This window comes from Cynocephalus volans, chromosome 9 (genome assembly GCF_027409185.1).
Source record: "Cynocephalus volans isolate mCynVol1 chromosome 9, mCynVol1.pri, whole genome shotgun sequence".
In the NCBI taxonomy this organism is placed as follows: domain Eukaryota; kingdom Metazoa; phylum Chordata; class Mammalia; order Dermoptera; family Cynocephalidae; genus Cynocephalus; species Cynocephalus volans.
Window position 1 is genome coordinate 103,727,010 of NC_084468.1, and position 20,073 is coordinate 103,747,082.

At 32.7% G+C, this 20,073-nt stretch overlaps 1 protein-coding gene across 1 annotated transcript in view; it reads right to left on the bottom strand.

The window, feature by feature from the left end:
* Nucleotides 1-20,073, bottom strand: part of PRSS12 (serine protease 12) — a 78,009-nt gene that overhangs the window by 32,212 nt on the left and 25,724 nt on the right. The window contains exons 5-8 of the mRNA XM_063108610.1: nucleotides 14,272-14,450; nucleotides 12,154-12,295; nucleotides 9,075-9,271; nucleotides 4,606-4,747 (exon numbers count right to left, since the gene is read on the bottom strand). Of these exons, the coding sequence (XP_062964680.1) occupies nucleotides 4,606-4,747; nucleotides 9,075-9,271; nucleotides 12,154-12,295; nucleotides 14,272-14,450 (660 nt within the window). The remainder of the gene's footprint in view (nucleotides 1-4,605; nucleotides 4,748-9,074; nucleotides 9,272-12,153; nucleotides 12,296-14,271; nucleotides 14,451-20,073) is intronic.

Consider the following 20,073-nt stretch of genomic DNA (forward strand, 5'->3'; position numbering starts at 1 on the left):
AGGAATAGATGGTGACTTTCCAAGGGATACATGAGCTTTAAAGGAATCAGTTTTCAGATTCTCAGATTCCATGTGTAGTCTCTCTTAAAAGTAATCTTACTGAAATCAAGATCAACTTCTCTTTCAAATTTCCCTTCTCCAACTTCACAAAAGAAAGGCATATCTTGTGCTCGTTGCAAATCTTACCACAGTGCATTGTTCCAAGGTTTAAAAGCCAAAGGTTTAAACTGGCCGAAAGAACAAATTAAAAATATATGATAGCAATGAATTTTCCTTAATCAAAGCACCATAAACTCAAACCATTAGTCTAATTAAGGAATGGGAGCTTTGGTAAACTTTTATTTTCTATGTATAATAATTATTTTAAAAATTTTGTTATATTTTTGCTGTTTTTTATCAGTTGTATACTAGAAATTGTAAAATCCAGAGAGAAATTTGGGACCTGTTAAAAGAATTTAATTTCTCTCTCCACATATGTATTTATATGTGTATGTGTGTGCATATATGCATATGTGCGCATGTGTGTGTATATACACATGCTTTTTAAGGCATATTAACATCAGAATGCTGTGGGGAAAGGAATGTTAAAATACAATTTCAAGGAGAAAAAGGAACAAAGTAAGGTCAAAGAAGTATTTTTTGTTCATGTATATTTTAAATGGAGACACAGAGGATCAAATCACTATATTTATATTCCACTGGATGTAATTAAAAGAGTGATGTAACTGTTTTCTTTTTAAACGAAATTAATTTTTGGCGACTATTTAAATGTAAGATAGAAACTAGATAAACTTAATTCTAGATCTCTACTAACAGTGAGGTTAAACCACCTTTAATATTCTTTTAAGGAATACTGCTCAATAAATATGTAGCTCAAAAACAATGCCATATTGAAACATATGCTAATGGATTCACACAACGTTCAAATAAAATGTAATTTCCATCATGGCTATTTACTCTGCCTCAATGAATTTAACTGATCTCAACACATTCCCTATCAATCCTCTAAAAACAATGTGCTCATATGCTAGGCTTTCTCAGACATTATGTAATATATCATTAAATAACGCCTTTTACTTTTCTGTTTACCCTATCTACATTAGTTACCATTCATGTTTCCTGGTTTTTAATGCCTCACTCTGTTTTTCCCATCATGAAAATGCTTTCTAATGCCATTTTGATTCTCAGTATTTCCAAGGACTAATCCTCAAGCATGATATAGCTGGCTGGGGGACAGATCTCTGGAACTTCTAATAATAAGGCTCAAGTCTTTTAACAGCTTAAAAGTTTTCTGGATTGATTTCTACAAATAAATGCTTATTAAATATTTTTCATGATTCAAAATAGACATGGAGGAAAAGAGCCCCTGCTCTAGTCACATATCTGTTTATAATTATATGTATACACACACACACACACACACACACACATATATATTCTTATATAAAATCCCATTTCCCTTCAGTAGGAAATGATAAAAACCATCCAGGTATATTTGGATTGATCAAATATCTAAATGATTTTCATTCAAATGCTACTTGACGGCAAATGACATATTGTGCAGATACTGACTAAAAGATGGATTACCCAGTTTGCTATAGTAAAATTAAATTACTGAGTTACTTAAGAGATTTTTTCAAAAAAAAAAGTACAAATAACAATCTTTCGATGCTTTTCTTGATAGTTGTTACAGAAATATTACTGAAAATAGCTACAAACTTTGGTCACTTAATCTAGCTTACATTTCCAATCTAAATTTACCCTTTTGTTAAGCTTTATTGAGTTATAATTGACATAAAAATCTTGATGAGTTTGGACATATGCATACATCCATGATACCTAACCACAACCAAGGTACTAAATATATCCATCAAATGAAAAATTTCCTCCTGTTCTTTTATTCATTTTTTTGTTTGTTTTGTTTTGTTTTATTTATGTTTTGGTTTGGTTTTGTATGAACACAACATGAGATCTAGCCTCAGCCTCTTAACATATTTTAAAGTGATCAATACCATATTGCTAACTATAGGTACCTACGTTGTTTAGCAGATCTCTATAATTTATTCATCTTGCATAATGGAAACTTTATATCTACTGAAAAACAAATTCCCATTTTCTTTTCCCTCCACCAACCCCTGGCAACCACCATTCTATTTTCTTCTTTATGAGTTTGATTATTTTAGACATCTCATATAAGTTGAATCATGTAGTATTTGTCCTTCTGTGACTGACTTGTTTCACTTAGCACAATATCCTCAAGGTTCATCCATGCTGTCACAAATGGCAGGATTTCCTTCTTTTTTAAGACTGAATAACATTTAATTGTATGAGAGCAATTCAAAAAGTTCATGGAAAAAATGAATTAAAAGATAATACAAATCCTTTCATGAATTTTTTCAAAGACTCCTTGTATATATACATCACATTTTGTTTACTCATTCATCCATCTATGAACACTTAGGTTGTCTCCATACCTTGGCTATTGTGCATAATGCTGCAACGAACATGGGAGTGCAGATATTTCTTCAAGATCCTGGTTTCTATTCTTTTTGCTACATACCCAGAAGTGGGACTGCTGGATCATTTGCAATTTTTGACAAACCTCAATACTGTTTTCGATAATGGCTGCACCATTCTACATTCCCACCAACAATGTATAAGAGTTCCAATTTCTCCACATCCTCACCAACACTTGTTTTTTTGATAATAGTCATCCTAATATGAGATTGAATTCATTTTTGAATAGAATGCTAAATGGACTAAATGATGATAAATAAAAAAATAATGAAAACTGTAGAAAGAAACCAAAGTAACAATGTATTGATGGATATGCTTAGGAACTTTTAACTTAGCTTCTTTTAATTTAGCTAAGACATCCAATTTGAGGATCAAATTTGATGCCAATCTTTCCTTTCACACTTTCCATAGTTTCTTGGACCATTTCCTCCAAAACAATAAAATAAAAGTATAGCCAAGAAATCAATCTCAAACAGCAATAGCTTTTAATAGTTGGTTTGGGGTAAGGAAATATACTGGGAATGTAATGCAAGGACAAGAATATATTTTTTTTCAAATGGAAGAAAGAGTAATAGAAACATAGTGACCAAAGGAGACATAAAATAAATCATTGACTAAATTCTCCTATGCATCTGATGTAGACTCTCCCTACCTTCCTCTTCTACTCTATACTTTGAAAACTGAAAATGTGTATCACCTACAATGGACACATTTACCATAAGAAAATTGGTCCAAAACTGAGTAGTAAATTGAAGTAGTATATATGAGTAACCAAAAACAAAGTTTGAATTTAGTTTACAAAAATTTTTGAACTTTTATTAAAATAGAAATACTTTTTAAAATTAAAATGTACAGTAAACCTTTGAATAACACAGGTCTGAACTGTGTGGGTCCACTTACATACAAAATTGTTCAATAAATATATTGGAAAATTTGGGGTTAGGTATATCTTGAATTCATGTGCAGGGGTCATGAGATGTCAGCATCTCCCTGACATTGTTTAAGGGTCAACTGTATTCTGCAGGGAAATAACCAATTGAATTGATCAATATTTAAGATACACATACATACATACTTAAAGATATGTTTTTAAATCCAAACCACTATTAGTAACCTACTATGAGCTAGGCAACTTACAAATATGAACTTAAATTTCACAACCCTCTAAGTTGTAATGTTTTCCATATTTTTGTAACTCCAAACTCAATACTTAAGGTGCTTCCACCATCATTCATGGACCTACTCAAAGCTAGGAAAACTTTGAGTCACACAGCTGAGATCTAACAATGAGACTATCTGCCTTCTTGGTTTAGTTCTCACACTGCAAACAAGTGCCCTTTTCACAGTCTATTTAGTGCCACATTTTTCTCACTATAGCTCGTGCCTGAATGAAGCTTATCTAACACACCTGTTTTCTTCATAAGGCACATCACAGACTTTTTGCACTTAGGAACACCACACAGCACTTCAGCACTATCGTTGGGGGCCATTTTAAACAGTGACATCATCAACAAAAAAGCACAAGAATGTAAAAAAAAAAAAGGAGGGAACTGCAAAAAAAGGACAATTGTTTACAAGTATGAGAACTGAAATAAGGCAAGCATTGACCTCAGCTCTAGGAGCAATAGCTCAGTATCTGCTAATTCAGTGCTCACAGAGACTTTATAGAACATAACTACTGTCAATAATATGAGAACTGATTGTGATTTCAATAACTCAGAGTCTCTTAAAATGCTACAGTGTTGAAATATAAATTGCAGAGAAAAGTTTAACACCTTTGGCTAAGGGAAGCAGTACTCCCCTTGTGAACATTTATAGTTATTAGACTGTTTGGTATTAGATAAAAAGCTACATATCTAATATGACATAGTGTATACTTCTTGTCAGAAGACAGAAAAATTTGAATAGATTCTACTTATTACTTCTTTATAATTCTGAATCAAATCAGCATGCTGCCATTATCTTCAAATGAATGATAGAAACTCATTTTAGGTTAAAAAAAAAAAAAGCAACTCATTAGAACAAGCCTTAAAAAAAAAATCAGATATGTTCATCATGTAACCATCCCAAATAATTAGGGTTTCTTACTTATAGCCAAGCTGTCGACAGATCACAGCTGCGTCTCTATCAGTCCATCCATCATCACAAATTGTTCCCCACTGGCCATTTATGAAAACCTCCACTCGTCCTTCTTTCTTATTTTCTCCATCCATCAGTCTGATAGGAAAACCTAAGTCATGATTCAAAAATATTAGAAAAGCCAAAACAAGAAAATTGATGCTAAAGCATGAAAGACTTTACAAATTACAAGTTAAAAAAAAAATCAGCTATAAAATCAGCTGGGCAATACTTTTTTTAAGAGAGAAAGAGGGAGAGAAAGAGAGAGGAGAGATGTCAATAACAAATGATATTCACTTTTGTAATATTTTTTGAAGCCTTGAGGTCAAAGTGCTCACCTTGCTCAACTTTGTATCCCCAGAATTTGGAACAGCACCAGGCATGCAATAGCTGTTTGTTGAATGAATGAATAGCACTGTAAAATTGTGAATTATTTTATTACAACTAACTTCTAAATAGTAAAATAACACTAACTTAGCTTTGGTTTTGTTTCATGTCTGTTCATTTATACATGAACATAGACAGAAATTTATACTCCAAAGTTAGTAGTTTTAGGAAGGCATAAACAGATAAAACCTTGGCATACAAGGGTAACTTGAATGAGTCTGAGGCCAGAGGAGGAAAAAAGAAAAGAAAAGCAGCCAACAGGGACAATTTCCATCTAAGACTTTCTATTTACTATTGATTCCAGTGGAAGGACTTAATTCATAAAAATTACTAAAATTTAAAAGTTGACAAACAGATCTCTAGCAAATTGAGGTTTATCTAAATTATGTAAATGAAGTGATTTGTAGAGTGTCACATATCTCTGTCAACACCAATAACTATGGTGTTTTAACTGAAAGTGCTCACTGTGACTTGCATAGTGTCATGGGTGGAATTGTGAGGTTATTAGGGTGGACCCTAATCCAATATGACTGGTGTCCTTAGAAAAAGGAGAAATTTGAACACAGAGATATACATAGAGGGAAAATGATAAGAAGACACTTAGGGAGAAGATTGCCATCTAGAAGCCAAGGAGAAAGGCCTGGAGCATATCAATCTCTCATAGCCTTTCCTTCATGGTTCCTTCTGAAGGAAGCAACCCTGCTGACACCTTGACTTTGGACTTCTAGCCTCCAAAACTCTAAGACAATAAATATCTGTGTTTAAGCCACACAGTCTGTGGTACTTTGTTATAGCAACTCAAGCAAACTAATATGCACACATTTGATTACCTAGTTACTAGAAGGGTCTCCAGCTTCAGGGCCCCCAAGAGTTACTGGTAAGGATTTAAGGAATACAATGAAGCATGGTAAAATTACCAGGAGAACTAAGAAGGTGAAAGTAGGTAGCTAATAAAATATCATTTAATATATGTTTTAACCAACACATGAAATTACTAAAGTGACATTTGTTAACTGAAAGAAAATACTTCTGGCAAGGTTGTCACATCCTGCTTTTACTCCTCTGAACCATTTTTACTTTTCCATCCTTCTTTGTTGCTCCCAGAATTGTTGACTCCCTAGTTTTTTATCCTTGATCACGTTCATTTCATGGGACAAGCAGTGCAGTAGAATCATATAGCAAAGTCAAAATCAGCAAATGTTTATTGATTGCCTATTCTTTGCACTGCTACTATTAGCTAAAAAAAGCTTGGAGTTTTAGTTGTGTCATAAAACACAGTACATTTGACACTTTCATTTCTTATTAATGTATCTGAAATTTGGCTGTTCCACGCAAGAGGATACAGTGAAAAAGTGATTCTCAAAGACCAAATTGAAACAGATAAAATTCTATTCTTAAAGTTTTTAATTTTTTTATTTTTGGATCTTTGGTTCAAAATTAAGAAAACATTTGTACATGGAATTAGACCTCCATGTTCTATCCTAGTGGTTTTATGGGCAGTTTTTCATACCTTCCTAAAGTGTTTTTAAAGTCTAAGATGCATGCTTTGTAAAAATAATGCATACAATATTTCTGAACCTAATTTTAGCCAGTGATTTTACAAAATCATCAGATTTTCAACTCTTGAAGGAAAATTGGATGATTAAAGCCATTCTGTCCATACCCTCTCACTATTTAAGTTCTTTTTGTTAGGGTGGTAAAATAATATACAACATGTTTTATTTCTAAAATATTAAATAAATATAAAACGTTTGGAAAAACCAAACAACCCTATGTGTATACAGTATCTTTAATTATATATCTCAAACTAAAGTCCAGTAGTTTCCTTTATTTAAGTTTTTTTCTATAACATTGATATAATACATTATTTTTAGAAAATAATACTGTCTCCTACAAAAAAGATAAAATATAGCATAAACACAAATTAAAAATCTAAATTTATACTGTATAAGTGAGTAAGAGGCAACCTCACTGTGAAAGAAATCTTTGCTAGGATTTAATACTCTGAACTTCAGAATTAACGTCATATTAAAATGAGAAATCCACATATTTATCATCCTAGAAATTTGCCCCAATTTACATAGGTTTAACTGCATTCTTACTTTTAATGACTTAGAATATTGCTTTTGAGCATTCCAGCTACTACAGATCCAAATATAGAGAATGTCTATAGAGCTATAAGCAATTTTGAGAAGAGTTTCATTCACATTTAAAGTTAAGGTCCAGAAATTACCCTTTGAATAGCTGAAAATAGCAATAGTCCAAGAGTTATAGTGCCAAAGAAGCAAACAATCTCCATTTTTTCTTAAATGCTGTTGCTCATATCATTATTCCATGATTTCCTTCTCTAAGCTTCTCTTTTAAATATACGGTATTTTTTAATAAGTGAGAAAGTAATGATCTATTTGAGTGAATAAATGGTAATATGATTCCATCCCAAAAGGATATTTGGCTCAGACATAATGTTCTTCAGAAAAATGATTTTAGTTAATAGACACATTACTGAGAACCAAAGAGATTAGAACCAAAGAAATTCATAATAATGATCGCATATTTTATTAATAATTATCAGCCTCAGCTTTTTAAATTTTTAAAAATACATCTAGAATCCCAGAATTAAAAAGATTTTGAGGGGAACTGAGATTAATTGTCCTAACTTTACAATGTATTTAACAACACAGGCCTTCAGAGAACTCAGATCAATCACGTAATTAGTATTTTGTCACCGAGAGTACTAATGGAGCACATCTGAACAGATCGCTCCATGATCCAAATACCTGCTATTTGGGGCTGAGAGGATCCATTTCTAGAAAACAAGGTCTATCTCCCCGAACCACATGCAATCATTCATCACATAATCCTGAGGGGATCATAAATCCTCCATAAAAAGAAGAGGGCAACAGAAAAGGAAAACAAATAAAAAGAAAGAAAATTAGAAATATGGCCTGCAAGGGATGGAGTAAAAAGCTGTATTTCTACTTGGTATAGTGCTAGATGAGTGCAGTGAGTCACCATAATCTCGCCATTTAAAGTACAATGAGAAGTTAATCGTGTACTTGGACAAACTTAAAGTATGCAGTATGGATAATACTGTGGGATTCAACAAGTTTTGTTATTTTATAACATAAAGATTTTAGCTTCACAGAGTCAAAATAGGAGGATACGAGAGGAGTTGTTTCAATCCTGAGGTTAAAAGTAAGGACCACTTATCACTATTTTAACATCTATTCACATACACACACAAATATATGTATAGATTGATAATAGAGCTGTGATAGCATTCTGGAAAGTCTTTTAAATATTTCCCTCTGTATTTTTCATTCATATTTATTTTGCCCTCCTCATCAGACATTAAGAATTTGTCATGAATATTTAACTGCTTTCTGCTCTGAAGAATATCTTCATCCATAATTATTCCAAAACTGTTAGAGGAGCTAGTTACTTTTTATCAAACTACAAGTCTGAAGAAATTTGTAGTTGGGGAGTAGCAAAGGTCCTGAAGGGTTTCTAGAATAACAGTGTATCTTAGAAAGTTTGGTGGGCTATTAACTCCAATGAACCCAACTAGAAGCCCACTGAGAGCACTGGATGGCTGGTGATCAATGACTGACAAACGTCTAGACTAGAGAAGAAATTAATCATGAGACAGGTAGGAGGAGGGGAATATTCTTTTTTTTTTTTTTAGTATTGTCCCAAATAGCTCATTAGAATTCACGGTAAATGAAAATCAGTATAGGCGACCAAAGGGTAGAGAAATGAATATTGCAGGCTCTGCATTCAATCTTTCAGATAAATGATTGATATAAACATTTGTAGTGAGAAACTCAGGCTTCTAAGTAAAGAAAAACAAATTTAGGGGTTGAAATTTCATAATGGTAGAGAGACCCAAAAGATTATTCTTCTCTCCATAAAAATTACTGAAAGTTACAGAGTTACAGAAAATAGATTTTTTTAAAAAGCCAAAGATGAGAAACACCTTGCATTTCAGACCAGCAGTTAGAGGTGCAGTGGCTACTGAGTTATTCATGCTGGAGGCCTGTGGCAGTTCTCACCCAGAGAAAGCCTGTGTCCATCGTTGCCAGGGTAGCAGGCGATACTAACATCTTCCCGATGGCTGCAGTCATGCCTTCCCCACTGCCTCCTGGAGCACTGAAGGAAACTCGTCTCCTTTCCTGAGCAGCTGACCTCGTCCAACCATATGGGCCCCATGATTTCTTCAAAATGGCTTGCAGAGGCTTGTTTGCCATATCTGTATCAATAAAATAAACATTGTGCATAGAACTGTTGTCTCTTGTTTCAAGGAACCACAAAACATTAAACAAATAACCTAAGTGTCGTGACTTCAGAGAATAAGTATTTGCTCTTTCTCCCACCTTGGAGACTCAGTTCTGTGTTGGCTCCATCACACATTTTGATCATCTTAACAATTTTTTGTCATTTCAGTGGGTAACTGATGAATAATTAATCCTTTTTCCCCATTTGTTCTTGTGTTTTGTTTACAATTTAACCCACCAACCAGAGAGAATGCAAAGAGATAAACCTCTGATTCCTGACCATGGAATCAACTCTGTGAACCAGAATGAGCCATCTGAGCTCATTTGATTTTATCAGCTTCTCTAAGCCTTTCTGGTATATCCTCTTCTCCAAAATGAAAACTGTGGATCAGTTTAGTGGTTGCTCAAGCACCGTACCCAATCCATGATGAAATTTGGATTTCATCCAACAAAATCAGAATGACAATACTCTAAGCTTTTCAAAAGACTATATAAATCTAACTTTTGAAATTTTTATAAATTATATTTGTATTCCAGTTGACTTTATTAGTAACACTACTCTACAAAAAACTACATGTGTTATAATAAATATATACACTGTAGAGATAGAAATGATCTGTAAAATTTTTTAAATTGATAACTAAGTTAACCTGTACCTTCTTTCATCCTCCCCCCAATTTTGTTTCCTTTGGTTCCATAAAGTCCAAACTACCAGAAATCACTGAGCTTAAAGATCTTTAAGGTCTGTCAGCTCTAACGGTCTATGAAATCCAACTCTTCCTTATAAATTTTATGTCAATCATTTCCCTCACTTGACGTTTTTATTATTTCTGTATATGAATATGAAGAATATGAAGAGATCTATCTGGCATGAATTTTCTTAATTGTTTTCCCTTGTGAGTATTTATTAAATTCATTTAACAAGATGAGCTTTTTCATAATTTAAAACAATGCAATTTAAAATTAATCATTCTAAGGCTTTTGTTCCTCCTATTTTGCTCTTTCATGACATAGCTGGAAAAGTAATTAACCTAAAACCTATATTACTATCACTTTCAACTTACACCATTTTTCCACAAAATGCATCAATCTTATTATTATCTGCCCATATCAACTGTATAACAGATAACAGAAAGTCGTTTTACTTTGGGATTGCATTTGTACAAACAAACCCACATTTTAACCTTTTTCTCATTCCAAAAGAATATTCTTTTTCAAAAATTCCTCTGTAAACTAAAAGTAAATGTAACACATGCTTCTACACAATCTTTACCTTCTAACACAATCTTTCAGAACTTTTTACACACATTATTGAGAACATTTTTAGAACCAGTAAGTTCAGATACTCTGCATATGCAAGAAAAACTGAATGGATCTGTGAAACAAAATAAACAAAATATGAAGAAAAAAATCTGTGTCAGTCAACTGTTTTCATTAACAAGAAAAAAGTGAAAATAAATAGTAAATAATAGTATTTACAGATCTCTCTAAATCTGTGAAAACAGGCTACAGTTGTCAGTCTAACAGATTCAATTAAACATAAAATGATATTTATTAAGTAATTCTTATTAATGAAATGTCACTATTTATTTGGCTGTTATGTCATTCCCCTTGATTGACTTAATAATTATAATTGCTCTGCTCAAGAAAAACCAAAATATGACAATTATGTACACTTATATCTTCATGATAACATTATTTATATCAGGAAAAATTAAACTAACTTAAATATTAAGTAAATTAAGGTATGAGCATTTAAAAAAAAAAAAAAAAAAAAAAAGGTATGAGCATTTGATGGATATGTCATCATTAAAAATTGTGACTATATAGCAATATAAAGGTAAAAATTGTGTATACAGAAGTTTCATGTCCACTACTCTAGCTGATACAAAGTTATACATACAAATTATAATAATCATGGTATAAGAATAAAAAAAATTATAGATAATTTTTTATTTTCTTTTTCCGAATTTTATCTCTTTTAAAATTTTAAAATATATGTTTAAGCATGGCTTTGTCTAGCTTGAATGAAGGCAAAATTTCAAGGTTTAGTGAGTATTTGCAATTAGCTCTATCTCAAGCTGAAGTGAAATAATTTTGCGGATTTTTTTAAAGCATGAGACAATTACTTCAAGAATGACATAGAAATATGGCAAAGAATGGGCATTCATGAGCTTCATTCAAATATTTAGCTCAAAGGCTTCATTTGCAGTTACTTTGACAACCAACTTAAGTCCTCACTCTGGAATGCATTATGGGTGTGACATGAAATATATCGCCCGAAGTGTGATACTCAGCTTTTTAGTGAGGTCAAAGGTCAGCTTTTTAGTGAGGTCAAAGGTGAGTTCTGAAGGTCATTTCATAAGAAGAGAGCTGTTTTTCTCAAATAAAAGTGATAATTATCATCATATTCTGGGAATGGGAATAATGTAATACCAAATAATTTAACAGTGGACTTCTCTGCAGTTTTAGACACAATGATGTCAAAACTAACAACATCCAAAAGTAGTGATGCTTCAGAATAAAACTGAACATTCAAAGTCTTACTCAAATAGACACAAAGAGACCTAGAAGTCACCCCTGGCTTCAACTAATTATTCAAGAAAAGGGGTGGTGGCAGGAAAGATAAACAGCAAGAGATAGTTATTCATTATCTTAGAAAATGTCATTGTTCTTTGTTATTGTACTTCCATATATAGGTAGGTGGGTAGGACGATAGATAGGTAGGAAGGTAGGGAGATAGATGATAAAAAAAACATGTATTTGTAGTATTATAGAAATTGCAAACAGGGATTACACAATAAGACGTTTAAAGATATAATGTGGCACTTAGCTGCCTGATATCAATAGACCTTACTTAAATCCCAGCTGTCGACAAACCACATATGTATTCAGCTCAGTCCAGCCATCATCACAGACAGTCCCCCACTGTCCTCTGTAAAACACCTCCAAACGACCCTCATGGCTGCCTTTTCCACCTGCAAGTCTGATGACCCCATCTGTGATAAAAGGAGACATAGAGACTAAGCAAATCAACTCTCAAAAAAAAAGAAAAAACAACATTTCCATTTCATCAGAAATATCACCATATTCAGTCCTCCTTTTGGGCCTTTTATTAAACTTAGGTTATGACTGTGCTCAGTGACCTGAGGTAATTGCACTGTTTCTGAAATTTGACATAACACTTATCTGTCATAATAAAATATTCTTTCCTTTGTATTTGTACTTCTATTTTCTGAGCAGAAAAATATATTTTGATATAATTCCAAAGTATCTATTTAGATTTCTCTATATTAAATAATATTTGGGAAGTTTCCTATACCTTCAGACTCTTGAAGTCTGAGCAATACTAGTCATTTACATTTGAAAAGTAAGAAAGCACAGTAACCTGAAAATAGTTCAAAATTTTAACTGCAAATGAAAAAATATTGAAAAATGAAGACAGAAAAAGCTATTCTGGATAAAGAACAATTTATCATGTCAGCATATTTATTATTCCTTAGGCATTTGTGAATTATAAAAACTGGGGTAGATGTCTTACCTTTGCTCTTTTATTGATAATACAGGTCTGAATCTGAATCTTATTAACCAAGTGAATAATTAATTCCCAGAGAGTTCTAAAAAGAGCTTCTAAGCAGATACACAGTACAATAAATTTAATTACAAAAAAAGTAGATTTAAAAGCCATTTCCATCCAAAATAATCCAAATACTGCCCAATGAACCATATAAATAATCTTAGTTAAGGGTCATATTTTTCATGAATCTTTAGGGTCTTTTAAAGCAAAAGTTAGTTCTCTTAGCAAAAGAACCATTTATTAACTTAATACTTTACTGTCTGCAAAACACTGTGACACGTATTACCTCATCTGACCATCAGAGCAATACCACAAGACTGTCCTCACTTGAAAGATGAGGAAATGGCAGCTCAAGAAGATAAAGTGCTGTGGCATAAAATCTGGAATAAATTATATTTCTATTGTGTATAAATGTGTTATTCTTCTAATAAAAAAACAGCATGTATAGAAATATCAACAAAAAATATAAATTTAGTATTTTGTAGGCTATAAGAAGTTATTCTTTAGATATTTTTATAAAAGGTTTTAAACAAAAAAGTTTTTCAAGTTCTTTTTACCATAGAAACAATGAATTTGTGATGACCCAACTTCTTTTGCCTATCCACTTCCTTCTTCTTCCCCTGCCCCCCAAACATTTAAGTTCCTTCTCACCAATTTGCACTAAAACATGCCCTTCTTATAACAGACATATTTTGACAGGCATGCTGTGATTTAGAATAGTCCAAAAACTGAGCACAACAAAGTTAACCTGGTTTCTTTAATAGTGGGCTTTAATCAACACATCAATATAGATTTACCAGCTATAGACACATTCTGAGACTCAAGACAGGTTAAGAGATGGACTAAAGACGTAATTATAACATCTAATATCTGAAATTTATCACTGCATACTGATTTTGATTATTGGATACTATATATTGCAACCAAATCATATCTTCTGGTCTAACTTTACAGGAATATATAACCTTAAATTGAAAAATTCAGAAATATCTATGAATAGGGAGATAGCATTTTTTTTTTTTTTTTTTGATTTCAGAGTTTATTTAAACATTTATTTTGTGATGAACATTTAGGTGATTTCTAATTATTTCCTATTCAAACAAAACTCCAGTGAGTATCTTTATTTTTTTATTTTTTTATTTATTTTTTTTATTTTTATTTTTATTTTTTTTTTTTTTATTTTATTTTTTTAATTTTATTTTGTCAATATACATTGTAGCTGAGGGAGATAGCATTTTAATACACAATTTGTGTTCGTTTTTATTTTTTTTAGTTTTATTTGGGAGATTTATTTGTATGTTCATTTGGTAATATCTAAATTGAGGAGAAGGGAAGCTGTGGCAAGCTTAGATGGTGTTGGGGACAGGAGCTGGTATGTTAATGAGATAAAATCCTTACCTGTCAGAGGGGTACAGGACACTCCAGCATCTTCTTTATGACCACAGTTATGCTCTCCCCAGGAACTCTTTGGACACTGTTCAATGGAAAGTTCATTCCCAGTGCAGCGTACTTCATCCAACATTACTGGGCCAGATCCTTCCCCAAAATATGCCTGACTCCATGCTTTAGCAATGCCACTGAACAAACATAAGAACATAAGAATTATGGATTAGACATGACAGGTTGGTCCAACTTATTTCTTTTGCCTCTGGTAAAAGCATAATTATTAGTCCCCACTTACCAATTCACTCCACAGGTCATAAATGACTTTCTATATTTCTTTTTCGTTTGTTGTTCTTTACATTTTCAGCCACTGCACATATTTTAAAGACTGCTAGGTATTCCCCAACATTTACCCTCTTTTACTTCATTAGTAATGGAACCTTAAGATTTTTAGGATAGCAATGTGTTTCCAAAATAAAAACCACATTTCCCAGTATCCCCTCCTTCTAGATGACAATATTTGTTGTATTTGTTTCTTTGTTTGTCTGTTGTAAAATATACATAACATAAAATTTACCATTTTAACTATCTTTAAGTGCATTAAGTATATTCACATTGTTGTACAACTATCCCTACCATCAATCTCTAGAACTTTTCCATCATCCCAAAGTAAAACTCTGTACCCATTTTAGATGACTAAGATTTGATCAATGATATTTAGGTAGAAGTGTCATGTACTGCTTCCAAGAAGTGTCTTTGCTCTACTTCCTACTGCCTGCTGACTGCAAGGTGGAGGTGATGGTTGGGGCTTGAGAAGCTGTCTTGGGCCATAAAGTTGGCCCAAGACTAAGGATGACAGAACTGTAAGAAAGAAAAAGCCTGGGGCCCTGATGATCATGGAACCACCAAACTAATTTTGATCTGGCTACCTCTGGTCTCTTTTCTTGAGAGAAATAAACTCTTGTCTGAACTTGCTTAAGCGACTGTTATTTTCAGTTCTCTGTTACTCACAGCCAAACCTATTTCTAAAAAAAACCTCTTCATTCAAATTTAATTGTAGTAAATTTACTTCTCCCACAATTCAAAGTGATACCATATTCTAGAACCTCAGATTTCAGTGAAGATCACAATCACCTGTCAAAATGATTAATGACTTCAGAAATTGCATTTTTGGCTCCTGCTGGTCTTTTAAATTTTAGACTACAGCATTCATATTTTTAGTTTGTCTTTCAGTGATACTGCATATATTCTCCATTATTTTAGTTGCTATTTTCTCATAACTTATAACCATCTTGAGAATTTACAACCAAAATATATTGAAGAAAAATAAGTTTGCTAAATGGTTGTAATATCCCGGTAATGATAAAGTCTTGGATAGACAACTTTGTGGTTAAAGAGAAGCTTTTTGACTAACTTTACTAGATTTTATGGAAGTTCCTTGTTAGAAAGAACACTTGTCTAAAAAATACTTGTCTAAAAGTTAAACAACTCTTTAAATACCATTGAAGAGTGAAAAGACAACCTAAAGAACAGTAGAAAATATTTGCAAACTATACATCTGACAAGGGATTAATATCTGGAATATACAAGAAATTCAAACAACTTACTAGTAAAAAAACAAATAATCTAATTAAAAAATGGGCAAAGGAGATTAATAGACATTCTCAAAAGAAGACATACAAATGGCCAACAATTATATGAAAAATGCTCAGCATCACTAATCATCAGGGAAAAGTAAAACAAAACCACACTGAGATATTATCTCACTCCAGCTAGACCAGCTATTATCAAAAAGACAGAGAATAACAAATGCTGGAGAGGATGCAGAGAAAGGGAAATGCTTCTACACTCTTGGTGGGACTGTAAATTAGTACAGCCTTTATGGAAAACAGTATGGAGGTTTCTCGAACATCTACAGATAGAATTACCACACAATCCAGCAATCCCACTGCTGGGTATGTAACCAAAGGAAAGGAAACCATCATGTTGAAGGGATACCTGCACTCCCATGTTTACTGCAGCTCTATTTATAATAGCCAAGATATAGAATCAACCTAAATGTCCAATGATGGATGACTGGATAAGGAAAATGTGGTATATTTACACAATGGAATACTACTCAGTCATTAAAAAAAATGAATGAAATTCTGCCACTTGCAGCAATATGGATGAGCTTGTAGAAAATTACAAATGAAACAAGTCAGGCACAGAAAGAGAAATACTGCATGTCCTCACTCATGATTGGGAGCAAAAGGAAGGAAAAAAGAAGGAAGGAGAGAGAAAGAGAAAGAGAGAAAAAAGAGAAAGAAATAAAGAAAAAGAAAGAGAAACAACAATCACAATAATGCATTGAACTTTCAGAAGAAGAGAACAGAACCGTGGTTACAGAGGTGGGAAATGGGCATGGGGGTTAGAGAGAAATTGGTTAAAGGACACAAGAAATAATTACATTTGTAATGATGAACAATGCTAATTATCCAGATTTGATCATCATACATTGTATATGGATATTGATATTCAACTCTATCCCACAAATATGGAAAATTAATTTTTTTCCATAAAAAAGGAGATGAAAGTAAAAAAATACATTTCAATTAAAAAAAATTTTAAGAAAACACAAAAAAAGCATCAATGGCTTCATAACTACTAAAAAAGAATACCATTAAAGCAAATACTTAGTGAATGTTCCATTATCACTTGACTCACTTTTTGTTTAAAATTCAGAGAGTGTGCGAAGTGGAAAGACAAAGGAATGTTTATAGGAGGAGTTATAAAGGAAGCTGAGGAGAGGAAGGGTAGATTGCTTAATGAGGATATTTTCATGGAGTTAAAATTTTAAAATTCAGAATCTTGACACTTGAATCACTATCTGATATTTGTGGTACCGTAGCCTCTGAGCAGTCTGCCTCAATAAATATTAACAACTAATATGTAGAGTTAATTGGACAAATGTGAAGAAACACAACAAAGGAATCCTAATGCAAATGATATTGTCAAAGTGACTTAATTTTGTGAATGAATTTGTTTGTTTTGCTAAGGGAAATGCAATGACAGAAAGCAGCAATAAATGCTCAATTAATAGGATTGTTTTGAATATAGTTTTCAGTTGTTTCACACTATGTCTACATGCTTACTGAAAAGTGCAATAGATATCTACAAATCTTCATATATTACTGACCTTGCCAAAAAGCTTATTCTTTCCAATCTGAATTCTTGAAAAGAAGTATGTGTGGACACAGAGTCTGGGGTTCAAATCCAGGCTCTACCTTCAATGAGCTGGGCTACCTTGGAAAAGTCACTAAAACCTTCCAGGCTTGTTTATCAGAGTTTTGTACAAAAAGGTTTCCAGTCATAAAATGTATATTGCAAATAATTGGGAGGGAAAAAAATACCACACATTTTAGGATGCTACATATGAACATAGGAAAGATAAGAGCTATTTTGCAGGATTGTAAGAATTAAACTGATGCAAAGTAGGAATTCACTAAATGCTAGGTCTCTTCCCTCTTCTGGCACTGCTAAGGAGTTTCCCCATATCCCCCTGACAGTTGATGAATAACATTTTTCACTGCTAAGCAATTTACCTAAGGAACATTTGGTATTTAGTTTAAACAAACACCATAGTTTTCGTTTTCCCCATTCCCCAAAAGGTAGAGTTGGCAGTGCTGGGAGTGGTGAGGAAGGGTCTATCAATATCTTAACATTTTATGGTTTTAATGTTGTAAATTTATCTTATTTATTTATTTTAAAGTAGTTTTTAGAAGAATATTTATGGAGGTAATTCATAGCCTATAAAACACTGGACAAATGCATGTGTCACTTTTTATTACAGATTATAAGATGATGGCCCAAAAGACCATTAAGCTATGACTTGCATCACTCAACTTCAGATTCTTGTTATGGTAACATAATCAGCGGCAAACATGTTTAAGTATTTTAATGCACACAAAGTATTTTCCAAAAAAAAAGAAAAGAAAAGAAAAAGAAAAAGTTGTAGAGGTCAAAACAAAACTTTTTGTGCAAAGAAAGCATTGATATTCCTAGAAAAATATTTTTTTAAACCAAAATGATCTTGCAATAGTAGACTACAAGACTGTGAAGACATTCAAATGTTTTAAAGGTTACTTACAGTGGAAAAGATATCTTCCTTATATAACATTTACATTAAATTAAATAAGGGAACAGTTTAACAACCACAGAAAATAAAACTCAAAAGTCACGTAGAGGCTGCTAATAATTCCCAGAATTGGAGGAGGGAGGCTGTGTGTGTGAGTAACTGAAACGAATTGTTTTAAATATGTTAATGTACATGCTAATATTGATTCAAAGAAGAAAGGAATTGCTTGGAGTTGTATGCCTGAGACCTGTGGCTCCTTTTTGAAGGGAGGATCTCGGATGGGAGAGAAGTCCTAGCTAGGGTCTCTAGAGCAGAGGTAAGCAAAATATGACCTGTGGGCCAAATCTAGCATGCCACCTGTTTTTATATGGCCCATGGATTAAGAATGGTTTTTACATTTTATAAATGTCCAGGGTAAAAAATCAAAACAAGAATATAATTTGTGACATGTGAATATCCAATGAAATTCAAATTTCATTGTCCAGAAATAGAAGTTTTATCAGAACAAATCCATACTCATTCCTAAGGTATTATCTATGGCTGCTTTTATGCTACTATGACACAGTTGTAAAGTCTAAAATATCTACTATTTGGCCCTTTACAAAAAAGTTTGCAGACCTCTGCTCTAGAGGAAAGAGATTAATGAAAACAAATACAGAAACTGATTAAGAGAACAGAGTTGAAGAACAGAAGGGGAGGAGAACTAGAGGAGACAGGATGATTGATGCAAGACATGGGGAAACCAGATAGGAAAGCTTCAGAGAAAGGCAGATTAACAGCCTCCTTGGATCTTTGCCCTGAGACAAATGCCAGGAAAGAATAAAAAACTATGAAGGAAAATTTGAATGAGTACAATTCATTGAACCATAACTAGGTGCCATAAGGCAACCTGAAACCGATATGGGAGAATATAAAATTTTATCCCAATTACATAACAGAAACAGAAATGAAATGCAGATGGTTTAAAGACATAATATTGAAAGGAAGGAAGGAAGGAAGGAAGAAGAGAGAGAAAGAAGAGAAAAGAAAAGAAAGAAAGAAGAAAGAGAAGGGGAGGGTAGGGAAGGAGAGAGGAGTGGAGGAGAGGGAGGGAAGAAAGAAAGAACACTAAAAAATTACTAGACTAAAATAATAGTAACATAGTTCCTATAGCCTTGGATGTAAGAGAGTATTTCTTGAGCAAGATATGAAACCCAGAAGTCAGAAAACAAAGATTAAAAAAGTTAAATTTAACCACATACAAATTGAAAACTACTGTATAGTGAAATACACAATAATCAGAATCAAAAATAAAATCAACAGGCTGAAAATAATATCTGTAATATGTAACATCAAACAAACAAAAAACCTCCTAGAAATTAATAATAAGATTAACTAACTATTACATTTTAATGAGAGGAAAAAAATAACCAACTTAAAAATAATAGAGCAATGGAGAGAATCAGGTTATTTACAGAAGAAATATCTGTGGTCACTGACCATATGATAAGATGCTCAAGCTCACTAGTGGTCAAATTAAAACAATAATAATACACTTTACCTATCACATTTTTGGAGATTTAAATATTAATACCATTTTCATACAATAGCTAGACTAAAGGGTAACCAACTAAAGGCTTTTTTTTTTTTCCCCCTGAGAAAAAATAACAAACCCTAAGATTATCCAAGTGACTCTAGATAGGCTGGGGCAGGGTAACTGA